Source organism: Balaenoptera musculus, chromosome 9 (assembly GCF_009873245.2).
Source record: "Balaenoptera musculus isolate JJ_BM4_2016_0621 chromosome 9, mBalMus1.pri.v3, whole genome shotgun sequence".
NCBI classification, from domain to species: Eukaryota; Metazoa; Chordata; class Mammalia; order Artiodactyla; family Balaenopteridae; genus Balaenoptera; species Balaenoptera musculus.
Window position 1 is genome coordinate 38,421,413 of NC_045793.1, and position 25,040 is coordinate 38,446,452.

A 25,040-nucleotide genomic window follows, 5' to 3' on the forward strand; every position below is an offset into this window, starting at 1 on the left:
GTAGCTGTCCAGTTTTCCCAGCACCACTTATTGAAGAGACTGTCTTTTCTCCATTGTATATCTTTGCCTCCTTTGTCATAGATTAGTTGACCATAGGTGCGTGGGTTAATCTCTGGGCTTTCTATCTTGTTCCATTGATCTATGTTTCTGTTTTTGTGCCAGTACCATACTGTCTTGATTACTGTAGCTTTGTAGTATAGTCTGAAGTCTGGGAGTCTGATTCCTCCAGCTCCATTTTTTTCCCTCAAGACTGCTTTGGCTATTCGGGGTCTTTTGTGTCTCCATACAAATTTTAAGATGATTTGTTCTAGCTCCGTAAAAAATGCCATTGGTAATTTGATAGGGATTGCATTGAATCTGTAGATTGCTTTGGGTAGTATACTCATTTTCACAATGTTGATTCTTCCAATCCAAGAACATGGTATATCTCTCCATCTGTTGGTATCATCTTTAATTTCTTTCATCAGTGTCTTATAGTTTCTGCATACAGGTCTTTCGTCTCCCTAGGTAGGTTTATTCCTAGGTATTTTATTCTTTTTGTTGCAATGGTAAATGGGAGTGTTTCCATAATTTCTCTTTCAGATTTTTCATCATTAGTGTATAGGAATGCAAGAGATTTCTGTGCATTAATTTTGTATCCTGCAACTTTACCATATTCATTAATCAGCTCTAGCAGTTTTCTGGTGGCAGTTTTAGGATTCTCTATGTATAGTATCATGTCATCCGCAAACAGTGACAGTTTTACTTCTTCTTTTCCAATTTGTATTCCTTTTATTTCTTTTTCTTCTCTGATTGCCGTGGCTAGGACTTCCAGAACTATGTTGAATAATAGTGGTGAGAGTGGACATCCTTGTCTCGTTCCTGATCTTAGAGGAAATGCTTTCAGTTTTTCACCATTGAGAATGATGTTTGCTGTGGGTTTGTCATATATGGCCTTTATTATGTTGAGGTAGGTTCCCTCTATGCCCACTTTCTGGAGAGTTTTTATCAGAAATGGGTGTTGAATTTTGTCAAAAGCTTTTTCTGCATCTATTGAGATGATCATATGGTTTTTATTCTTCAATTTGTTAATATGGTGTATCACATTGATTGATTTGCGTATATTGAAGAATCCTTGCATCCCTGGGATAAATCCCACTTGATCGTGGTGTATGATCCTTTTAATGTGTTGCTGGATTCTGTTTGCTAGTATTTTGTTGAGGATTTTTGCATCTATATTCATCAGTGATATTGGTCCGTAATTTTCTTTTTTTGTAGTGTCTTTGTCTGGTTTTGGTATCAGGGTGATGGTGGCCTCATAGAATGAGTTTGGGAGTGTTCCTTCCTCTGCAATTTTTTGGAAGAGTTTGAGAAGGATGGGTGTTAGCTCTTCTCTAAATGTTTGATAGAATTCACCTGTGAAGCCATCTGGTCCTGGACTTTTGTTTGTTGGAAGATTTTTAATCACAGTTTCAATTTCATTACTTGTGATTGGTCTGTTCATATTTTCTGTTTCTTCCTGATTCAGTCTGGGAAGGTTATACCTTTCTAAGAATTTGTCCATTTCTTCCAGGTTGTCCATTTTATTGGCATAAAGTTGCTTGTAGTAGTCTCTTAGGATGCTTTGTATTTCTGTGGTGTCTGTTGTAACTTCTCCTTTTTCATTTCTGATTTTATTGATTTGAGTCCTCTCCCTCTTTTTCTTGATGAGTCTGGCTAATGGCTTATCAATTTTGTTTATCTTCTCAAAGAACCAACTTTTAGTTTTATTGATCTTTGCTATTGTTTTCTTTGTTTCTATTTCATTTATTTCTGCTCTGATCTTTATGATTTCTTTCCTTCTGCTAACTTTGGGTTTTGTTTGTTCTTCTTTCTCTAGTTTCTTTAGGTGTAAGGTTAGATTGTTTACTTGAGATTTTTCTTGTTTCTTTAGGTAGGCTTGTATAGCTATAAACTTCCCTCTTAGAACCGCTTTTGCTGCATCCCATAGGTTTTGGGTCGTCGTGTTTTCATTGTCGTTTGTCTCTAGGTATTTTTTGATTTCCTCTTTGATTTCTTCAGTGATCTCTTGGTTATTTAGTAACGTATTGTTTAGCCTCCATGTGTTTGTCCTTTTTACGTTTTTTTCCCTGTAATTCATTTCTAATCTCATAGCGTTGTGGTCAGAAAAGATGCTTGATATGATTTCAATTTTCTTAAATTTACTGAGGCTTGATTTGTGACCCAAGATGTGATCTATCCTGGAGAATGTTCCGTGCGCACTTGAGAAGAACGTGTAATCTGCTGTTTTTGGATGGAATGTCCTATATATATCAATTAAATCTATCTGGTCTATTGTGTCATTTAAAGCTTCTGTTTCCTTATTTATTTTCATTTTGGATGATCTGTCCATTGGTGTAAGTGAGGTGTTAAAGTCCCCCACTATTATTGTGTTACTGTCGATTTCCTCTTTTATAGCTGTTAGCAGTTGCCTTATGTATTGAGGTGCTCCTATGTTGGGTGCATATATATTTATAATTGTTATATCTTCTTCTTGGATTGATCCCTGGATCATTATGTAGTGTCCTTCCTTGTCTCTTGTAACATTCTTTATTTTAAAGTCTATTTTATCTGATATGAGTATAGCTACTCCAGCTTTCTTTTGATTTCCATTTGCATGGAATATCTTTTTCCATCCCCTCACTTTCAGTCTGTATGTGTCCCTAGGTCTAAAGTGGGTCTCTTGTAGACAGCATATATATGGGTCTTGTTTTTGTATCCATTCAGCCAGTCTATGTCTTTTGGTTGGGGCATTTAATCCATTCACGTTTAAGGTAATTATCGATATGTATGTTCCTATGACCATTTTCTTAATTGTTTTGGGTTTGTCTTTGTAGGTCCTTTTCTTCTCTTGTGTTTCCCACTTAGAGAAGTTCCTTTAGCATTTGTTGTAGAGCTGGTTTGGTGGTGCTGAATTCTCTTAGCTTTTGCTTGTCTGCAAAGCTTTTGATTTCTCCATCAAATCTAAATGAGATCCTTGCCGGGTAGAGTAATCTTGGTTGTAGGTTCTTCCCTTTCATCACTTTAAGTATATCATGCCACTCCCTTCTGGCTTGCAGAGTTTCTGCTGAGAAATCAGCTGTTAACCTTATGGGAGTTCCTTTGTATGTTATTTGTCGTTTTTCCCTTGCTGCTTTCAATAATTTTTCTTTGTCTTTAATTTTTGCCACTTTGATTACTATGTGTCTCGGCGTGTTTCTCCTTGGGTTTATTCTGTATGGGACTCTCTGCGCTTCCTGGACTTGGGTGGCTATTTCCTTTCCCATGTTAGGGAAGTTTTCGACTATAATCTCTTCAAATATTTTCTCTGGTCCTTTCTCTCTCTCTTCTCCTTCTGGGACCCCTATAATGCGAATGTTGTTGCGTTTAATGTTGTCCCAGAGGTCTCTTAGGCTGTCTTCATTTCTTTTCATTCTTTTTTCTTTAGTCTGATCTGCAGCAGTGAATTCCACCATTCTGTCTTCCAGGTCACTTATCCGTTCTTCTGCCTCAGTTATTCTGCTATTGATTCCTTCTAGTGTAGTTTTCATTTCAGTTATTGTATTGGTGATCTCTGTTTGTTTGTTCTTTAATTCTTCTAGGTCTTTGTTAATCATTTCTTGCATCTTCTCAATCTTTGCCTCCATTCTTATTCCGAGGTCCTGGATCATCTTCACTATCATTATTCTGAATTCTTTTTCTGGAAGGTTGCCTATCTCCACTTCATTTAGTTGTTTTTCTGGGGTTTTTTCTTGTTCCTTCATCTGGTGCATAGCCCTCTGCCTTTTCATCTTCTCTATCTTTCTGTAACTGTGGTTTTTGGTCCACAGGCTGCAGGATCGTAGTTTTTCTTGCTTCTGTTGTCTGCCCTCTGGTGGTTGAGGCTATCTAAGAGGCTTGATGGGAGGCTCTGGTGGTGGGTAGAGCTGACTGTTGCTGTGGCGGTCAGAGCTCAGTAAAACCTTAATCCACTTGACTGTTGATGGGTGGGGCTGGGTTCCCTCCCTGTTGCTGTGGCGGTCAGAGCTCAGTAAAACCTTAATCCACTTGACTGTTGATGGGTGGGGCTGGGTTCCCTCCCTGTTGGTTGTTTTGCCTGAGGCAACCCAACACTGGAGCCTACCGGTGCTCTTTGGTGGGGTCAATGGCAGACTCTGGGAGGGCTCACGCCAAGGAGAACTTCCCAGAGCCTCTGCTGCCAGTGTCCTTATCCCCACGGTGAAACAGAGCCACCACTCGCCTCTGCAGGAGACCCCCCAACACCAGCAGGTAGGTCCGGTTCAGTCTCCCCCAGGGTCACTGCTCCTTCCCCTGGGTCCCGATGCACACATTACTTTGTGTGTGCCCTCCAAGAGTGGGGTCTCTGTTTCCCCCAGTCCTGTCAAAGTCCTGCAATCAATTCCCTCTAGGCTTCAAAGTCTGATTCTCTAGGAATTCCTCCTCCCGTTGCCGGACCCCCAGGTTGGGAAGCCCGACGTGGGGCTCAGAACCCTCACTCCAGTGGGTGGAATTCTGTGGTATAAGTGTTCGCCAGCCTGTGAGTCACCCACCCAGCAGTTATGGGATTTGATTTTACTCTGATTGCGCCCCTCCTACCGTCTCACTGTGGTTTCTCCTCTGTCCTTGGACGCGGGGTATCCTCCTTGGTGAAGTCCAGGGTCTTCCTGTCAATGATTGTCCAGCAGCCAGTGGTGATTCTGGTGCTCTCGCAAGAGGGAGTCTCCTATTTATCTTTAATTTTACATGGTGTCAGTAGAAAAGTAGTTTCCTTCCATGATATTCTCCATGTTTTTGGTTAGGTTTATTTTTGGGAATTTTATTCTGATCTCTTTCTGATGCTGTTTTTGGTATAAGAGAGCTTAGAAGATTTGTCTTGGTAGGGAATTTTTATATACTCTCTGAATTTAAAGCAATTAGCATATCCAAAAGAAGGTACATATCTTTCTTTTCAGTTCTACATGAAAAGGGGTTCCAAAAATGAAATCACACAGGAATAAAGTAATCCAACTTATACCTCAGCCTCCTCGGAGACACACAGACATGTTATAAGAGAAACAAAACATCTGCCATTTAGCATGTACCAGAGAGCTCATGAAACTTGGGATGCGACATTGAAGCAATACAAAAATAGATAGTATTTATTTAGTTAGTTTACTTCTTTGTTATAGAAAATTTTACACATATATAAAAGTAAAGAGTATAGTATGATGAATCCCTCATGTACCCATACCCAGCTTCAACTACTACCAACTCATGGCCAATCTTATTGCAGCTATACCCCCATTCACTTACCACTTTTGAAGCAAATCCAAGATATCATGTCACTTCACCTGTAAATATTTTTGTAACCCCATAGTATTTAAATATCTCATTCTCGTTTTAGATCTGGGATTCCTACTTTTACCTTGCAGTCATTTTTATAAACCAGTTGTGTCTGCAGTTAGAGATGTTTACACCTTCCAAAAAGAAAAAGGTGTTAGAAAAGTAAGTACCAGTGTATAATTGGGTAAGAATATGAGGCAAATAAAATGTGGTGCTTTTTAAAGAGTATTTTAGTTCAAGTGATTCATAAATCAGATCTCCATGACTAGAAATCATAGTGGAGAGGCATTGACCAAGAGGACAACAAGCAATCCTTTCTGGAAATTTCACTATTTTGAACTTATTTAAACATTTTTGTCCTCAACCTTTCAGGATTCAAAATTACCATAGAAGCGAAAAATTATGAGACAAATCTGTTTTACTAAAGGATTTATATGAGGGTTTGAATTAGAGGCATCAAGACATGTACATTGTACACAGTTCCAGTTATAAAATGAATAAGTCATGGGGATGGTGGGTACAGCATGGTGAGTACAGCATTCATACAGCATGGTGACTATAGTTAATACTACTGGATTGCATATTTGAAAGTAGCTCGGAGAGTGAATCTCGAAAGTTTTCATCAAAAGAAGAAAATTTATAAGTAGTTATGGTGATGCATATTAACTGGACTTATTGTGGTGACCATTTTGCAATATATACGGATATTCAAATTGTTACACTATACACCTAAAACCAATATGAGGTTATTATATCAGTTATACCTCAATGAAAAGTCACCTGCATTAAACATCTTCAATTAAAAACATATTGCCTTTTAATTCAGAATGATAGATTGTGTCCTAAAGAGACACAGATAACTTCTTTGTTCTGGAGTCTTTTTAACAGGTTTCATTTTTGTTCTATTTCAGGTATGGTGACATGCGGGTAACGATGGGTTGTGAAATTTTCAGCATGTGGCAGAACCTAGGTGAGTGATGAAAAAAGAAGCACCTCGATTTTATAGCTTATCACTGTCCTTATAAGTGAACAAATGAAGAAGGACAATTTACCAATGACAGCATTTGGAACCAAATGTCTAAATCAATAGAGAAATCTATAGAGAGGAGTTGACACTTTGGCATTGAATAAGGTTACAACTAATTCTATAAATTGGTGTCTGTCTGAAAAATCACCTTTCTTTTTTTTTTTTTTATTTTTATTTTTACAAAAGATATATAGACTGACACCAAGCATTGTACATGGATGACCACAACAAAAGCAACAATGATTGCAATTACCAAACATGAAACACACTCATACTATGTCATAATATTGACATTCAGTCCAGTAATCCTCCACTGTAACAGCTCCTTTACTTTGCAGTGAAAATTGATTTGTATATTCTTTGCCTCTGAGTCCTTGTGGGATTTTTTTTTTAATTCAGACAGAAAGTCACAAAAATTATACTCATCCTCATCAGTTCACTCAGTCCCATGTAATTAATTTTTTTTTAATCTTGATCTTTTGTTAGTACTTTTATGAGTTCGTCAGTTTTTCATTAGAGTTCTGAAAATACTTATTCTTTCAGTTCAGCAGTACAGTCAGTTACCAGAAACCTGTACTTGTCAGAGTCTTTTCCATGAATTTCTTGAAGATGAAACCCTTTTATAGGAACATATTTGCAAAAGCATCAGAGTACACCCAGAACTGTCTGTAAATGACAAAAGACTTAAAAATGACCACAGTTAAAGATTTGATGAAAGTTCATAATAATGCAGTTGACAAGAAAATTAGTTTTTTCTGAGATATACATTTTAAAGTAATAACTAGGATTATGACTTATAACATTATACCAGAACATATAAGATTTCTAGAAATTTCATGTAATGTCTGAAACATTTATATTAACATATTTCCATACAAATAACCCAATGAAAGTTTAGTATTAGTTGTTTTGTTTGTTTGTTTTTTTATACTGCAGGTTCTTATTAGGCATCAATTTTATACACATCAGTGTATACATGTCAATCTCAATCGCCCAATTCAGCACACCACCATCCCCACCCCACTGCAGTTTTTCCCCCTTGGTGTCCATATGTCCGTTCTCTACATCTGTGTCTCAACTTCTGCCCTGCAAACCGGCTCATCTGTACCATTTTTCTAGGTTCCACATACATGCGTTAATATACAATATTTGTTTTTCTCTTTCTGACTTACTTCACTCTGTATGACAGTCTCTAGATCCATCCACGTCTCAACAAATGACTCAATTTCGTTCCTTTTTATGGCTGAGTAATATTCCATTGTATATATGTACCACCTCTTCTTTATCCATTCGTCTGTCGATGGGCATTTAGGTGGCTTCCGTGACCTGGCTATTGTAAATAGTGCTGCAATGAACATTGGGGTGCATGTGTCTTTTTGAATTACGGTTTTCTCTGGGTATATGCCCAGTAGTGGGATTGCTGGGTCATATGGTAATTCTATTTTTAGTTTTTTAAGGAACCTTCATATTGTTCTCCATAGTGGCTGTATCAATTTACATTCCCACCAACAGTGTAAGAGGGTTCCCTTTTCTCCACACCCTCTCCAGCATTTGTTCTTTATAGATTTTCTGATGATGCCCATTCTAACTAGTGTGAGGTGATACCTCACTGTAGTTTTGATTTGCATTTCTCTAATAATTAGTGATGTTGAGCATCTTTTCATGTGCTTCGTGGCCATCTGTATGTCTTCTTTGGAGAAATGTCTATTTAGGTCTTCTGCCCATTTTTGGATTGGGGTGTTTGTTTCTTTAATATTGAGCTGAATGAGCTGTTTATATATTTTGGAGATTAATCCTTTGTCCATTGATTCGTTTGCAAATATTTTCTCCCATTCTGAGGGTTGTCTTTTCGTCTTGTTTATGGTTTCCTTTGCTGTGCAAAAGCTTTGAAGTTTCATTAGGTCCCATTTGTTTATTTTTGTTTTTATTTCCATTACTCTAGGAGGTGGATCAAAAAAGATCTTGCTGTGATTTATGTCAAAGAGTGTTCTTCCTATGTTTTCCTCTAAGAGTTTTATAGTGTCCAGTCTTACATTTAGATCTCTAATCCATTTTGAGTTTATTTTTGTGTATGGTGTTAGGGAGTATTCTAATTTCATTCTTTTACATGTAGCTGTCCAGTTTTCCCAGCACCGCTTATTGAAGAGACTGTCTTTTCTCCATTGTATATCTTTGCCTCCTTTGTCATAGATGAGTTGCCCATAGGTGCGTGGGTTTATCTCTGGGCTTTCTATCTTGTTCCATTGATCTATGTTTCTGTTTTTGTGCCAGTACCATATTGTCTTGATTACTGTAGCTTTGTAGTATAGTCTGAAGTCAGGGAGTCTGATTCCTCCAGCTCCGTTTTTTTCCCTCAAGACTGCTTTGGCTCTTCGGGGTCTTTTGTGTCTCCATACAAATTTTAAGATGATTTGTTCTAGCTCCGTAAAAAATGCCATTGGTAATTTGTTACGGATTGCATTGAATCTGTAGATTGCTTTGGGTAGTAGAGTCATTTTCACAATATTGATTCTTCCAATCCAAGAACATGGTATATCTCTCCATCTGTTGGTATCATCTTTAATTTCTTTCATCAGTGTCTTATAGTTTTCTGCATACAGGTCTTTTGTCTCCCTAGGTAGGTTTATTCCTAGGTATTTTATTCTTTTTGTTGCAATGGTAAATGGGAGTGTTTCCATAATTTCTCTTTCAGATTTTTCATCATTAGTGTATAGGAATGCAAGAGATTTCTGTGCATTAATTTTGTATCCTGCAACTTTATCATATTCATTAATTAGCTCTAGCAGTTTCCTGGTGGCAGTTTTAGGATTCTCTATGTATAGTATCATGTCATCCACAAACAGTGACAGTTTTACTTCTTCTTTTCCAATTTGTATTCCTTTTATTTCTTTTTCTTCTCTGATTGCCGTGGCTAGGACTTCCAGAACTATGTTGAATAATAGTGGTGAGAGTGCACATCCTTGTCTCGTTCCTGATCTTACAGGAAATGCTTTCAGTTTTTCACCATTGAGAATGATGTTTGCTGTGGGTTTGTCATATATGACCTTTATTATGTTGAGGTAGTTTCCCTCTATGCCCACTTTCTGGAGAGTTTTTATCATAAATGGGTGTTGAATTTTGTCAAAAGCTTTTTCTGCATCTATTGAGATGACCATATGGTTTTTCTTCTTCAATTTGTTAATATGGTGTATCACATTGATTGATTTGCGTATATTGTATAATCCTTGCATCCCTGGGATAAATCCCACTTGATCGTGGTGTATGATCCTTTTAATGTGTTGTTGGATTCTGTTTGCTAGTATTTTGTTGAGGATTTTTGCATCTATATTCATCAGTGATATTGGTCTGTAATTTTCTTTTTTTGTAGTGTCTTTGTCTGGTTTTGGTATCAGGTTGATGGTGGCCTCATAGAATGAGTTTGGGAGTGTTCCTTCCTCTGCAATTTTTTGGAAGAGTTTGAGAAGGATAGGTGTTAGCTCTTCTCTAAATGTTTGATAGAATTCACCTGTGAAGCCATCTGGTCCTGGACTTTTGTTTGTTGGAAGATTTTTAATCACAGTTTGAATTTCATTACTTGTGATTTGTCCGTTCATATTTTCTGTTTCTTCCTGGTTCAGTCTTGGAAGGTTATACCTTTCTAAGAATTTATCCATTTCTTCCAGGTTGTCCATTTCCATTTTATTGGCATAAAGTTGCTTGTAGTAGTCTCTTAGGATGCTTTGTATTTCTGCAGTGTCTGTTGTAACTTCTCCTTTTTCATTTCTGATTTTATTGATTTGAGTCCTCTCCCTCTTTTTCTTGATGAGTCTGGCTAATGGCTTATCAATTTTGTTTATCTTCTCAAAGAAACAGCTTTTAGTTTTATTGATCTTTGCTAATGTTTTCTTTGTTTCTATTTCATTTATTTCTGCTCTGATCTTTATGATTTCTTTCCTTCTACTAACTTTGGGTTTTGTTTGTTCTTCTTTCTCTAGTTTCTTTAGGTGTAAGGTTAGATTGTTTACTTGAGATGTTTCTTGTTTCTTTAGGTAGGCTTGTATAGCTATAAACTTCCCTCTTAGAACTGCTTTCGCTGCATCCCATAGGTTTTGGGTCGTCGTGTTTTCATTGTCATTTGTCTCTAGGTATTTTTTGATTTCCTCTTTGATTTCTTCAGTGATCTCTTGGTTATTTAGTAACGTATTGTTTAGCCTCCATGTGTTTGTCTTTTTTACGTTTTTTTCCCTGTAATTCATTTCTAATCTCATAGCATTGTGGTCAGAAAAGATGCTTGATATGATTTCAGTTTTCTTAAATTTACTGAGGCTTGATTTGTGACCCAAGATGTGACCTATCCTGGAGAATGTTCCGTGCGCACTTGAGAAGAATGTGTAATCTGCTGTTTTTGGATGGAATGTCCTATAAATATCAATTAAATCTATCTGGTCTATTGTGTCATTTAAAGCTTCTGTTTCCTTATTTATTTTCATTTTGGATGATCTGTCCATTGGTGTAAGTGAGGTGTTAAAGTCCCCCACTATTATTGTGTTACTGTCAATTTCCTCTTTTATAGGTGTTAGCAGTTGCCTTATGTATTGAGGTGCTCCCATGTTGGGTGCATATATATTTATAATTGTTATATCTTCGTCTTGGATTGATCCCTTGATCATTATGTAGTGTCCTTCCTTGTCTCTTGTAACATTCTTTATTTTAAAGTCTATTTTATCTGATATGAGTATAGCTACTCCAGCTTTCTTTTGATTTCCATTTGCATGGAATATCTTTTTCCATCCTCTCACTTTCAGTCTGTATGTGTCCCTAGGTCTAAAGTGGGTCTCTTGTAGACAGCATATTTATGGGTCTTGTTTTTGTATTCAGCAAGCCTGTGTCTTTTGGTTGGAGCATTTAATCCATTCACGTTTAAGGTAATTATCGATATGTATGTTCCTATGACCATTTTCTTAATTGTTTTGGGTTTGTTTGTGTAGGTCCTTTTCTTCTCTTGTGTTTCCCACTTAGAGAAGTTCCTTTAGCATTTGTTGTAGAGCTGGTTTGGTGGTGCTGAATTCTCTTAGCTTTTGCTTGTCTGTAAAGCTTTTGATTTCTCCATCGAATCTAAATGAGATCCTTGCTGGGTAGAGTAATCTTGGTTGTATGTTCTTCCCTTTCATCACTTTAAGTATATCATGCCACTCCCTTCTGGCTTGTAGAGTTTCTGCTGAGAAATCAGCTGTTAACCTTATGGGAGTTCCCTTGTATGTTATTTGTCATTTTTCCCTTGCTGCTTTCAATAATTTTTCTTTGTCTTTAATTTTTGCCACTTTGATTACTATGTGTCTCGGTGTGTTTCTCCTTGGGTTTATCCTGTATGGGACTCTCTGCGCTTCCTGGACTTGGGTGGCTAATTCCTTTTCCATGTTAGGGAAGTTTTCGACTATAATCTCTTCAAATATTTTCTCTGGTCCTTTCTCTCTCTCTTCTCTTCTGGGACCCCTATAATGCGAATGTTGTTGCGTTTAATGTTGTTGCGTTTAATGTTGTCCTAGAGGTCTCTTAGGCTGTCTTCATTTCTTTTCATTCTTTTTTCTTTAGTCTGTTCCGCAGCAGTGAATTCCGCCATTCTGTCTTCCAGGTCACTTATCCGTTCTTCTGCCACAGTTATTCTGCTATTGATTCCTTCTAGTGTAGTTTTCATTTCAGTTATTGTATTGGTCATCTCTGTTCGTTTGTTCTTTAATTCTTCTAGGTCTTTGTTAATCATTTCTTGCATCTTCTCAATCTTTGCGTCCATTCTTATTCCGAGGTCCTGGATCATCTTCACTATCATTATTCTGAATTCTTTTTCTGGAAGGTTGCCTATCTCCACTTCATTTAGTTGTTTTTCTGGGGGTTTTTCTTGTTCCTTCATCTGGTATATAGCCCTCTGCCTTTTCATCTTGTCTATCTTTCTGTAACTGTGGTTTTTGGTCCACAGGCTGCAGGATTGTAGTTTTTCTTGCTTCTGCTCTCTGCCCTCTGGTGGTTGAGGCTATCTAAGAGGCTTGTTGGGGGGCTCTGGTGGTGGGTAGAGCTGACTGTTGCTGTGGCGGTCAGAGCTCCATAAAACTTTAATCCACTTGACTGTTGACGGGTGGGGCTGGGTTCCCTCCCTGTTGGTTGTTTTGCCTGAGGCAACCCAACACTGGAGCCTACCTGGGCTCTTTGGTGGGGTTAATTGCAGACTCTGGGAGGGCTCACGCCAAGGAGCACTTCCCAGAACCTCCGCTGCCAGTGTCCTTGTCCCCACGGTGAAACAGAGCCACCCCCCGCCTCTGCAGGAGACCCCCCAACACCAGCAGATAGGTCTGGTTCAGTCCCCCCCAGGGTCACTGCTCTTTCCCTTGGGTCCCGATGCGCACACTACTTTGTGTGTGCCCTCCAAGAGTGGGGTCTCTGTTTCCCCCAGTCCTGTCGAAGTCCTGCAGTCAATTCCCACTAGGCTTCAAAGTCTGATTCTCTAGGAATTCCTCCTCCCTTTGCCGGACCCCCAGGTTGGGAAGCCTGACGTGGGGCTCAGAACCTTCACTCCAGTGGGTGGACTTCTGTGGTATAAGTGTTCGCCAGCCTGTGAGTCACCCACCCAGCAGTTATGGGATTTGATTTTACTGTGATTTCACCCCTCCTACCATCTCACTGTGGCTTCTCCTCTGTCCTTGGACATGGGGTATCCTCCTTGGTGAAGTCCGGTGTCTTCCTGTCAATGATTATCCAGCAGCCAGTTCTCACCTTTCTTTTGTGTGTTTCATTATTACTGAATGACAAATTTTATAATCTAACATTGTTCCAATAATACATGCTATTCTAGCAATGAGCTAACCTTTCAGAGTTTGGAATTGTAGCAACTCAAAATTTCTAGAACTCTGAATTGAGGCTCTGAATGACAATAATTTAGAATAAACTTTATGAAACATTGACTTGAGCATCTGTACCCTTAGAAACTTAAAAACCAATGACCTATATCATGAAGAGTAAAGCCAAAGGATTTTAAACATCTGCAGTTGCTAAGAAGTAATCAGATCCAATTGTGTTAATCTGCCACAGCAGATAAGAGCATATTATCCAGCAAATTGGTTGCGTAGAAAAGAATAATATTTAGAAGATAAATTGTTTTAAACTCTCATTGGCATAGGGTTTCTTTATTGAAAGTCATAACTTATTTAATTTGGTATGTTAATTATGCAAGTTTATAGTATTCATTTGCTGTTACTGCATTGTAATTCCTCCTTGTGATTTATTAAAGTGATGGACCTATTTGAGTTGAATATATAATGACCTGAAAGTATTACATCTTTTCTCTTGGGCTCATCCAAGCACAACTTGGAGATGGCAGGATTTGTTTTCTGTAAGTGAAAATAGAACCATTATCATTTTACTTCAGTTCATGTTACAGAGTGATTTTTGACCAGGATATCCCTCAAGTGTACAATATATACAAGGCAATTTGAGGAAGCCTTGTTATATATAACTGAGCCCAGTGTTCAATGCTTGCTGATAATTTCAGGGAAAAAAAAGCGAGTTAGCATCTTGAAAGTAACCTCCGACTGTCCAAAACCAGCCAGAAGAAGCCCATGAGGTGACTTTAGATTCAGCTCAAAAATAGCATCAGTTTGTCTTATTTGAAGAGCACTCCTCTCAGTCTTTATGTTTTGTTGATTCTCTGTGTGTTTGTTTTTCAAAAACAGATCAAGACCCTTGGAATGTCCCTATTGCATTTGGCATTAATTTAGCAAATTGTTTTCCAAAGAATGCTGCATTGAAATGCTGTTGTGGTTTAGGCTCTTGTGGGAGCTCAAATGATAAGACCAGGACAAATTTGTTTAAGTTAACAGAATGTTAGAAAACATGGCAGGTTAACCTCTTCTAAATAAATCTCAGCATTGCCGTGTATGGTTATTTCCGCATAAATCTTTCTTCAAGCTGGCATACCTGTTCCCTTAGGCCCATGACCCATGGCTTGCTGAATAAAGCTGGCATCTTTTATCTCACTAAACATGTCATTGTATACTTCATGAACTCTTCTCCTCTATTTTGTCTTTAATAAAAATATTTCTACCCCTCTGGGTTTTATGTTATGTCTTAGTTTTCCTCAGAAATCTAGAGAATGTGAAAAATCTCTGGAGCATATTGGTCCCCATAACACGTCATGAGGTCAGTGCTCTTAGAACAGTGACACTCAGTAGACAGCATCACCTGGAAGCTTGTAAGAAATGCAAACTCTCTAACTCCTCCCCAGACCCACTGGAATAGAATCTCTGAGAATCTCTGAGACGGGCAGAGCAGTCTGAGTTTTTACAAGTTCTCCAGGTGATTCTTATGCACTTGGCTAAAGATTAAGATTAAAAGGCACTGCTTTAGACAACGCTCTCCCCTTTCTTTGTTTTTCCAGCCCTAAAGGCTAGCTCTAGCACTGTGTTAGAAAAGACTTATTAGACTCAAGTACAGATTCCCAGCATGACATAGTTCAAGGATAGGGTGAGTGTACATTTGCACTTCATTCCTTGGTTTCTGCATTATTTCCCTAGAGTTGCGGTCTGAGACTTCCAAAACATCAGGTGAATTTTAAAGGTCATTGCTACTATACAACAACTGGAATTCAAGAATGTTTAGAAATGTTAAAACCTCTTTTCCAACATATATTTTTATAAATATGATAATAAAAATTAAGTATTCAGGGTATTTTGATACCCTTGTAGAGCTTAAGTCAGCTTGTTACTTAAGAATATAAAAATACATTAGTTATAATTTGGTTTACCTATAAATTTGTCATATTGAGTATTTTGAATGCTAAAGGAAAATTTATTCAGATAATTATAGACTTTCATTTTTAATGGAACAGGCCAATAGATTCAATTTAACATAATTCATAAAGCACTGGCCATGTGCAAGTTATTTTGAGGGATATAAGAAAAAATGGTCCATGCCTGTTAAAAGCTTAGTTTTTAAATCTGATATTTTAAACTTTTTGTCCAGTTTGTGTGGAGCAGTAAAAAGCTTGATAAAGACATATTCACCATGTTTTCATAAAGCAAGTAAACTGTTATGATTTCATAATTTAAAATCCTCAGTACTTTTCAGTAGATACAAAAAGCACTAAGTTTTGGAAAATAAATTGAGTAGAGGAAATGCCCAGAGTCACTAAATACACAGTTACTTGAAACTTTCCAGTTGGTCTAATTTAGAAACACAAATTTTACTGGACAATATATGAAAATCAGATTTTGGTCATTGGTGTTTACCTCAGAAGTGTGGAAACTCTTCCATATGCTAGAAATAAATTAGTTTTTGCGTTCTGCTGAGGACAAGGAAAAAAGGGGCATACATAATTTAGGGACTAGTCTACTTTTAAACATAAAGCTTTTTTTTTTTGACACAACATGTATATCAAGAGTTCATATATCATCAATACATAATATAAATATTGCACTATACATACAAGTTTGCATACAGAAATGTATAGACAAAACATAAAGCTTTAGGATTTTCAAATCTGATCATTATAGCTCCTCGATTTACCTGTGAGCAGTGGTTCATATGGTAATTCTATTTTTAAGTTTTGAGGAATCACCATACTGTTTTCCATAACAATTGCACCATTTTCTATTCCTACTAACAGGGCACAGGGTTCCAGTTTCTCCACATCCTTGCCAGCACTTATGTCCTGGTTTTTTTGTTTGTTCTCGTCTTGTTTTGTTTTTTTTTTTTATAGTAGCCTCCCTAATGGCTGTGAGGTGGTATCTCATTGTGGTTTTGATAAAATAATTTATTTTTGAAGAGTAAAACAAATAGTGATAAGTGAACACCTTTTCTTAGATGTGTTATTCCTCAGTATTTTCAATTTATTAGTTGAAGGACTAAAAATATTCTGTTGCAGTGGGAGGGGAGTGGAGGATAAAATACCTAGGAATAAATTTAACCAGAGGTGAAAGACGGGCACACTGAAAACAGTAAGACAGTTTTGAAAGAAATTGAAGGTGGCACAAAGAAATGGAAAATTATCCCATGCTCATGGAAGAATTAACATTGTTAAGATGTCCATATTACCTAAAGCAATCTACAGATTCAATGCAATCTCTATCAAAATCCTAATGACATTTTTCACAGAAATAGAACAAACAATCCTAAAATTTGTATGGAACCACAAAAGACCCTGAATAGCCAAAATAATCCTAAGAAAAAAGAACAAAGCTGGAGGTAGCACACTCCCTGATTTCAAATTAAACTAGAAAGCTATAGTAATCAAAACAGCAAGGTATTGGCATAAAAACAGAAACACAGATCAATGGAACAGGACCGAGAACCCAGACATAAACCCATGCATATATGGACAATTAATTTACTATAAGAGAGCAAAGAACATAAATGTAGAAACTACAGTCTCTTTAATAAATGGTGCTGGGTAAACTGGACAGCAAAAGAATGAAACTAGACCACCAGCTTATACCATACACAAAAATTAACTAAAAATGGATTAAAGACTTGAATGTAAGACCTGAAACAATAGAATTCTGAGAAGAAAACATAGACAGTACACTCTTTGACATTAGTCTTAGCAATATCTTCCTGGATATGTCTACTTAGGCAAGGGAAACAAAAGCAAAAATAAACAAATGGGACTACATAAAACTAAAAAGTGTCTGCACAGCAAAAGAAACAATCAACAGAACAAAAAGACAACCTACCAAATGGGAGAAGATATTTGCAAGTCATACATCCAGTAATGGGTTAATGTCCGAATATATAAATAACTCATACAACTCAACAACGACAAAAAAAAAAAACAATTAAAAAACGGGCAGAGGATCTGAATAGACATCTTTTTCAAGGAAGATATGCAGATGGCCAACAGGCACATGAAAAGATGTTCAGCATCACTAATTATTAGGGAAATTCCTATCAAAACCACAATGAGCTATCACCTTACGCCCATTAGAATGGCTGTCATCAAAAAGACAAGAAATAGCAGTGCTGGACAGGATGTGAAGGAAAGGGAACGCTCATATACTGTTGGTGGGAATGTAAATTGATGCAGCCACTATGGAAAATAGTATGGAGATTCCTCAAAAAATTAAGATTAGATCTACCATATAACCTAGCAATGCTACTTCTGGGTATTTATCCAAAGAATACCAAAAAAAAAAAACAAACAAACACTAATTTGAGAAGATATATGCACCCCTATGTTCATTACAGCATTATTTACAGTAGCCAAGATATGGAAACAACCTAAGTGTCCATCAACAGATGAACGCATCAAGAAGATGTTGTGTGTACATGCAATGGAATACTACTCAGTCATAAGAAAGGTGAAATCTTGCCATTTGTGACAACCTTGAGGGTATTATGCTAAGTGAAATAAGTCAGACCATGACGAATACCATATGATTTCATTAATGCAGAATATTAAAAGTAAATAAATGAACAAACAAAATGAAACAAAAACAAACACATAGATACAGAGAATGGATTGATGGTTACCAGAGGGGAAGGGAGGTGGGGGAGGGTGAAATGGATACAGGGAGTCAACTGTATGGTGATGGATGCAGACTAAACTTCTGGTGGTGAGCACGCTGTAGCATATACAGAAGTCAAAATACAATGTTGTGCACCCAAAATTCATATAATGTTATAAACCACTGTTACCTCAATAAAAAACGAGAGGGGGGAAGGCATGAATTTTCTCCCCAAAATTTCTATGTTTCTACCTGTACTTGCAAGGATAGTCTACAAAGAAAGAGGTTATTCTTTACTGCTGTGTCCCACCTTTGCCATTCATCATGCTGCAAGGTTAAGTTTTTTCTTTCTATTTTTAGTTGAACTAACATTCTTACTAAATATAAAGTGGGCTTCTCTTCCACATTTGTAAACACAGTGTCTTGTAACTGCTGTAGAAAAATCAATACTTCCCTAACAGGCTGCTCTGTGTGAATAAATATACAACAGCCCAAGTAGCAGGTGCCCTAAATACTTCAAAACAAGACCATGTGGCTGACAATTAGAGATGGGAAAAGTATACTAAATCTGTGATTTAAAAAGAAATAATCTAAATGAAGTTTATTTTACCATTGCTATACATAGCTCAAGATTTTGCTTTGCGGATTGGATAAGAGTAAAATTTTCTATGGTGGAAGGCTTGTACGGGTTGCACAGATTCTTTGTTCCCAAACTGTTTTCAGTAAAGAAGGCTAGCCGCATACATTTCTGCACAATGATTTAAATGTGGGTATGGCTTCTCTACTGTCCTAGAAAATCAGGCTACAAAATAGAGCATATGAATTTTGTTTGCATTATGATTGAAACAAGCCAACTGTAAATGACATGTTTTAAGACAATCAGGAAAATTTTAATATAGGCTGGTTTTAGATTAATTTGAGGAATTACTGTTTGCCTTTTGTGAAGGTGTGATAAAGGCATTGTGATTCTATATTTATAAAATGACCTACCTGTTAAAGATGCTTACTGATGTTTGTACAAGTAGAATGTTATGATGTCTCTGACTTGGTTTAAAATTTCCCAGGGGAAAAAAATAGTTGGGTTGATAGGTGAAACAAGATTAGCAAAAAAATGTTGATAATTATTGAAGCTAGATGATGGGTATGTGGGGATTTATTTTACTAATCTTTGTAATTTTCTGTACATTGGAGACTTTTCATAGTAAAAAATTTTTTAAAGAAGAAAATCACATTGTAAAATGTCTATAAATGGAAGACACTTTTTAAAAAGAGATTCAAGAATACTCAGTGAAATAATGGTAAATAAAATAAGTGCATGCTAATGATGTTCTTTGTTAGAGAGGTCAAAGGATGCCAGACTCAGGAAAGATTAAAAACAAAGATCCGTAATGTAGTGGCTCTGAATCTCATTCCACCATTGCAGGTGTAGGAGTACTATCCAGGCTGGCAGGAATTTTCATTTTATTTTGTATTTCCTGCTTCTCTCATCCCCCTTTCCCCACGCACACCCAAAAGCTATGCAAAAGCTTGGTGTCTTACACAGTGCCAAGGCAGCAGGGAGGTCCTCCTCATTATTAGTCACATGCCAAGATGGCCCTTGTCCTGAGTACAGAGTCCCTTCAGTCCGTGGTTCTGTGGGAGCACAGCATCTGTAGCTAGACTTTGAAGCCTTGCAGCCATCTCCTGGGGCAGGGTCACAAAACAGGTGTAAGGCTCATTAATCTCAGGACTTGCTAGCCTTCATCTCTGCAGGAATCTCCTTCCCTTTTTCTCTTTCTTCCCCTCACTTGCCAGGACATCTTGAATAAGCAGTGAGTGGGTTTAGGCTTTTCCAGTTGACACTAAGAGTAATTGAGTTCAGGTTGCTTCTGCTTTCTGCCCTGACAAAAATAACTATGGAAAGGAATTGCAAATGCTGGCTGCTAGTTACCTGCTTGAAATGTGTATGTTGGGAGGATGGGGGAGATACAGGGAGAAGACCTATGAATTGATGTTTCTGTATATTCTGCCACAGTGAGTTTGTTGGTCTTGAAAGTATTGATTGTTTTGGAGGAAAATATACAAGGGTAGGCTTAAGGAAGTTTCTTTTTCTTCTAAATCTGTTTATTTTATTTATTTTTTATATCTTTTGATGAATAAGAAGGAACTGTTCTTGCTCTGATGAGGAAAACTAGGTAGTCCCTTGGGAAAGATAAAAGATTACCTGGGTCAAAAATAAAGGTAAGAAAGCAAGAAGAATTACAAGCCAGCTTCTTCCTCAAGCTTAATGGATGTGTATAAGTCATTTAGAGATGATAAGAAACAATGAAGTTACTTTTGATGCAACATCAGAAAAAGATGAAAGGACCATGTGACTGCAGTGATGTAAAGTAAAGGGGCTTTCAGATAGAGAGGGGCCTGCCAATTGTGTCCTATTGTCATCCCATATTGAGAAAAAGAGATGCGGGCCACATTCTGAAGACGTCTGAAATATCCCAGCACACTTCCAGTCACAAAACACAGCGACTTCAAAAACAAAAAACAAAAAAACACAGCGACTTCACAAACACCCACTTGGGTTTGCCCATCTCTGACCCTCATCCATCATTTTTCTCCTCTTTCCAGCTTCTTTCCTTCATATTCTCCTTCCTTTTACAACCCCTCTAAAGTCAATATAAATTTAAACTGTATGTTTGCACCCTGGATTTATGTATGTCCAAGTCTGTGGCCACCTTAATGCCTTCTAGGACAGAAAACAAAATAGAGAAAGTGATAATTAACGTGAAGATATGTAACTCCAAAATTGACAAATAACTCTGAACAGTGTGATTGTGTGTATGTATTCAACACTTACTACAAAAGATCAAAGGTAGAAAAGAAGAAGAAAAAAAGAAATGATGCTCTTTCATGAAGCCAGCTCTCTTCTGCTCAGCTTCTGAGCTCATTCTTTGGGATTTCAGTGGATGCTTTCAGTATCATATGCTTTCATCCATGATATGAAACATTATACATGTAATGTACATACATGAAATGTACATGGTACATTTTCCATAGCATGCAGTTTTCTTATTATAAAAATAGAAACTCTGAGATTTAACATGGATGACTAGGGTAATGGACTGAACTCAACACTCATATGCTAGACAAAGTCATCTACGTCCAGCCCACCCTCCACCTTCCTTTCCTCTGAATTATCGATACCATACCTTTGAGCACTTGCTAAACACCATTTTGAGCTCACTATTATCACATTGTAGTCTTTTCAGAAAATTGTTCTATTTTTTGTTTGCATCAACATTTAAATGTTTATTTAGGCTGTATGTTTATTATATAAAAAAGCAAGAAAATTATATAATACAGATAGGAACCACCTTTTTTCGTATATAAAAATCACCAGTAATATCATCACCCAGAGATAACCACTGTGGTTAGTATTAGGGGATATAATCTTCTAGACTATTATATATATTTTCTTTTTAAATGAAAGATGTACCTGTGCATACTGTATAGTGCCTTGCTTTTTCAGTTAATTATATTGAAAAACTTCATCTGTGTTATTCTTCTTCAACCTCATTTTTTAAAATTTTTTTTTATTCAACCTCATTTTTAATGATTGCATAAGAATTTTAATGTGTGAATGTACAATAGTATACATAACCAATTCCCAATGATTTATGTAATGTTTAATTGTACCTTATGGCTTTTTTTTTAAACTGTGAAAAGGGTAAATCCCTAGTTTTTTAATTAAAAATAATGAAGAAATATTAACATATGGAAATCTACTGTTTATATATCTGTTTAGGGGAATATTTTCTTGCTTGAGGAGACAACTGTAATTGAATGTATTCTTGTGACGACAGTTTTAAACACTGTATAATACTAATTTTCTGAAATCTTATTAAAACTAAATATACTGAAACATAAATATTGTATTCAATTTAGGAGAGCACAAGCTTCATTTCATCCCTGCCCTGATTGGCCCCTTCCTGGAAGTGACCTTGATACCGCAGCCAGATCTCCGGAATGTCATGATTCCTATTTTTCACGACATGATGCACTGGGAACAGAGGCGGAGTGGCAATTTTAAACAGGTAGGAGGGTGTGCTCCTCAGAGCAGTGGGAAGAGTTTCAGGTCTCTTTGAGCATCTCTGAGCCACTGCATTCAACTCTGACTTGCGGAATGAGCACCAAACCGGATTTCAGCCTGGGCTGCCTACTCCCAAGCTGCGTAGCCTCGGACACCTCTCTGGTACTGTGTTTCCCTGGGTCTCCGAGAAGCCCTAAAAAAAACATTTCATTCCCTTTCAGCTAAAAACTCCTGTGATTTCCTGGGTCTTTGTTTAAGAACTGGCAGAGACTTTATTTGCTCCCAGCTGGATACACCACAGAGGAATCAGAAGGTTAATGATTCTTAAAATCATTGACCTCTCAGTTGTCTGCACATTGTGTTTGGTGAATGGCTTAGCTCTGAACATTTGATGCACAGTATGTTTTATTGCTCTTTGCTTGAAACATTGAGAATTAATTTAAAGGGAAAAGCAGTAGAAATTGTTGTAAAGGCAATTCTGAGGCGATGAGCCTAACATTTCTCTTTGACATAGGATCTAATAGCTCTGCTCCAGTTTTGGAAAGACAGACGTTCTTATTCCAAAACCAGTTCTCATAGCAGAAATCAACTGCTTTTACCATGCCAAGTCACTCCTATTGGAGACAGCAGACCTACTATCTCTTCACACAGTCATTGCACTCACCTATGTGCACTCTCCTGTGTGAAGGATCCTTCTTGCTTCTCCAGATGAAGGCCTTCTCAAGTCTTAGAAATGATTGTCAACTGTACAAGCAAGCTGAATGCATACATAGGGCCCTCCTGTTGCCAAAAGCATGGCATTTCATCTGTATCAATCTCTACATTTATTTTCAAGAAAGCTAATGCATGAATGAAAGGCTATTTAAAAATTGTACTGGGGAAGACCCACTTTTCTTCCCTTTTCTCTTTATCCCCATATTGAAATTTGATTCAAAGGGAATAATTGTGCTTAGTCCCTTGACAAAGTCAGATATCCCTCCCTATCCCTGGTTGTTTAACTCTCTCTGGCCAGGCAGAGATTCTTCATTTTCTGTTTCCTCTGTTGCCTCCAAGAGATGAGGGATATTTATTTCTGCCTTCCTGATACTGAAGTCCTAAAGGATTTATGTTCTTGAAAATATAAATGTTTTGACTACAGTTTTCAGGAAATATGTCCTTTCTCTCTCATGCTGCCTATTGCTGACTTAGAATATGTCTATGGATCTACCATCTGTACATGGTTAGGACAAATTCTCAACTTTAGCAAAGATTTAGTGTAACCTCGAGCTGTTTTGAGAAAGAAAATAGATACAAAACACATCAAAGATTTAAATGAATGTTTGTGGATATGGTAGTTTGCTGATGTTCTTATATATATATCATGATTTAAAAAAAAAAAAAAAAAGAGACTTGCCAGTTTTTACAGCTCCTAAATAAAGAATTCAAACATTTAAGCTGGGCTGCAGGCATTTGTGTTTGAATCAACAAATAGAAGTCTTTGGCGACAGCACATGCTACCCTACCGGGAGTTTGAAGTATGTTCCTGCATCTAAATTGGCCCCCTAGAATTCCAAGGGGGTGTCTCCTGTTAACCACAGCTGATAATGTCGCTTTCACAAAATTTACTATGGCTTTTTCCTGTGCAGAAATAAATATGTTTCAGTATGCCTAGAAAATCCTACTTGTGAAAGGGAGGAAAGAGAGTAACGTTTGGGTCTGTTTTCAGGTGGAAGCCAAGCTCATTGACAAACTGGACAGCCTGATGTCAGAAGGCAAAGGTGATGAAACATACCGTGAGCTCTTCAACAGTATGTGAGTAACGTGTTTATCTCAAGTTGATTCTGTTCCGGGGATTTGGTGTCAGTGCTAAGCAGCTGAGAGCTACAAAGACAGCTTGGGTCTCACAGGAGTGCTTTGTCTTTGTGGAGTGTGAAATAAAGGATAATTGCTTAACTGGCAAATGGATCTTGTTATGTTGATGATTAGACGTATCTCCTTGTGTTAATCTCTGATTACGGCAGGTCACAAGTGTTATATAACAAATTCCACTCTTTTCATGCCTAATAATTTTTAAACTGGGGCTGCAAGATAATGATTTTAAACAGGGTTAAGAGTGGGAGAGGAAAAGACACAATAGTGGTGTGATTGTCGTGTTTGTACACAGTGCTTTCCGAAGCGAGATATCCTTGGTTGATTTGCTGTTGGGAAAGTTAACCTAGTTTGCATCTGTTCTTCAACAATTGATTTAATTCATCGATACTTATTGCTCATTCAGCATTATTAATTTCTTCCTAAATGTTTCTTATTAGAATATCACAGAAGCAAGTCGTTTTTAGTAAATTCTGTGATTAGGATTTGTATGGAGGATAGAGAAATAATATTGTAAGGAGACTTTGAGGTTGTCTTACTAAGGAAAGAATATGATCACTATCATAAGATGAAGTGCTTGCACCAAGTATTTATTCATCCACTGTGTGAAATGGCCAGAGAGGATACATAAGAAGGTTCTAGTGCTTTAGGATTTTAATTCTAGCACTTGTTTCTTCTACAGCTTTCTATGGATCTTAGTCATTTTCAAACCTTTTATACTTATGAAGTGTTTCTTTTTGAAGGAAGAACCAGTTCATTGTGCTTGGGAAATGTTTGCAGTTCTTTCATAAGTGCAAAAGCAATTTAGCAATACATTTTTCTATCACAAAATACGCTTTTACTTATGTTTACACCCAAGTATCACCTAAAACTAAATATTAATGCTTTAGTACTGATAGCCAAATACAAAATTCTGTAATTCGTTTTATGATCATAAATTTAGGGCAGTGGATACATTAATATATAGGTTTGAAAAGTACTATTAGTGACTGATAGATTTCAACTTGCCTGATTCAAAATCATTCTTGAAGCTTTTAAGAAAATTATATTGAAAGGAAAAGCCAAGAAGGGGTACACAGATTTCTTGTGGTGGTAGATAAAATACATTCTTTGTACTGAGTCCTGAACAACGCCATTTTCCTCTGATACTGTAATTAAACTGGAACTTTTAATAATTATTCACCAAGCCCTCATTCATTCTAGTGTACAAAGCATCTGTCTTTCACGACAGCTGGAGTTTAGCAAGAATTCTGATTAAAACCTCATCCAATATAATAAATTGCTTTTGAAAACCACTCTCAGTTCAGTTACT

At 37.1% G+C, this 25,040-nt stretch overlaps 1 protein-coding gene across 2 annotated transcripts in view; it reads left to right on the forward strand.

Annotated features, from left to right (window-relative positions):
- Positions 1 to 25,040, forward strand: part of DOCK4 (dedicator of cytokinesis 4) — a 506,020-nt gene that overhangs the window by 423,333 nt on the left and 57,647 nt on the right. For both annotated transcript variants that reach the window (XM_036863604.1, XM_036863605.1), the window contains exons 29-32: positions 5,381 to 5,481; positions 6,231 to 6,289; positions 21,736 to 21,884; positions 23,586 to 23,671. In XM_036863604.1, coding sequence (XP_036719499.1) covers positions 5,381 to 5,481; positions 6,231 to 6,289; positions 21,736 to 21,884; positions 23,586 to 23,671 — 395 coding nt within the window. The remainder of the gene's footprint in view (positions 1 to 5,380; positions 5,482 to 6,230; positions 6,290 to 21,735; positions 21,885 to 23,585; positions 23,672 to 25,040) is intronic.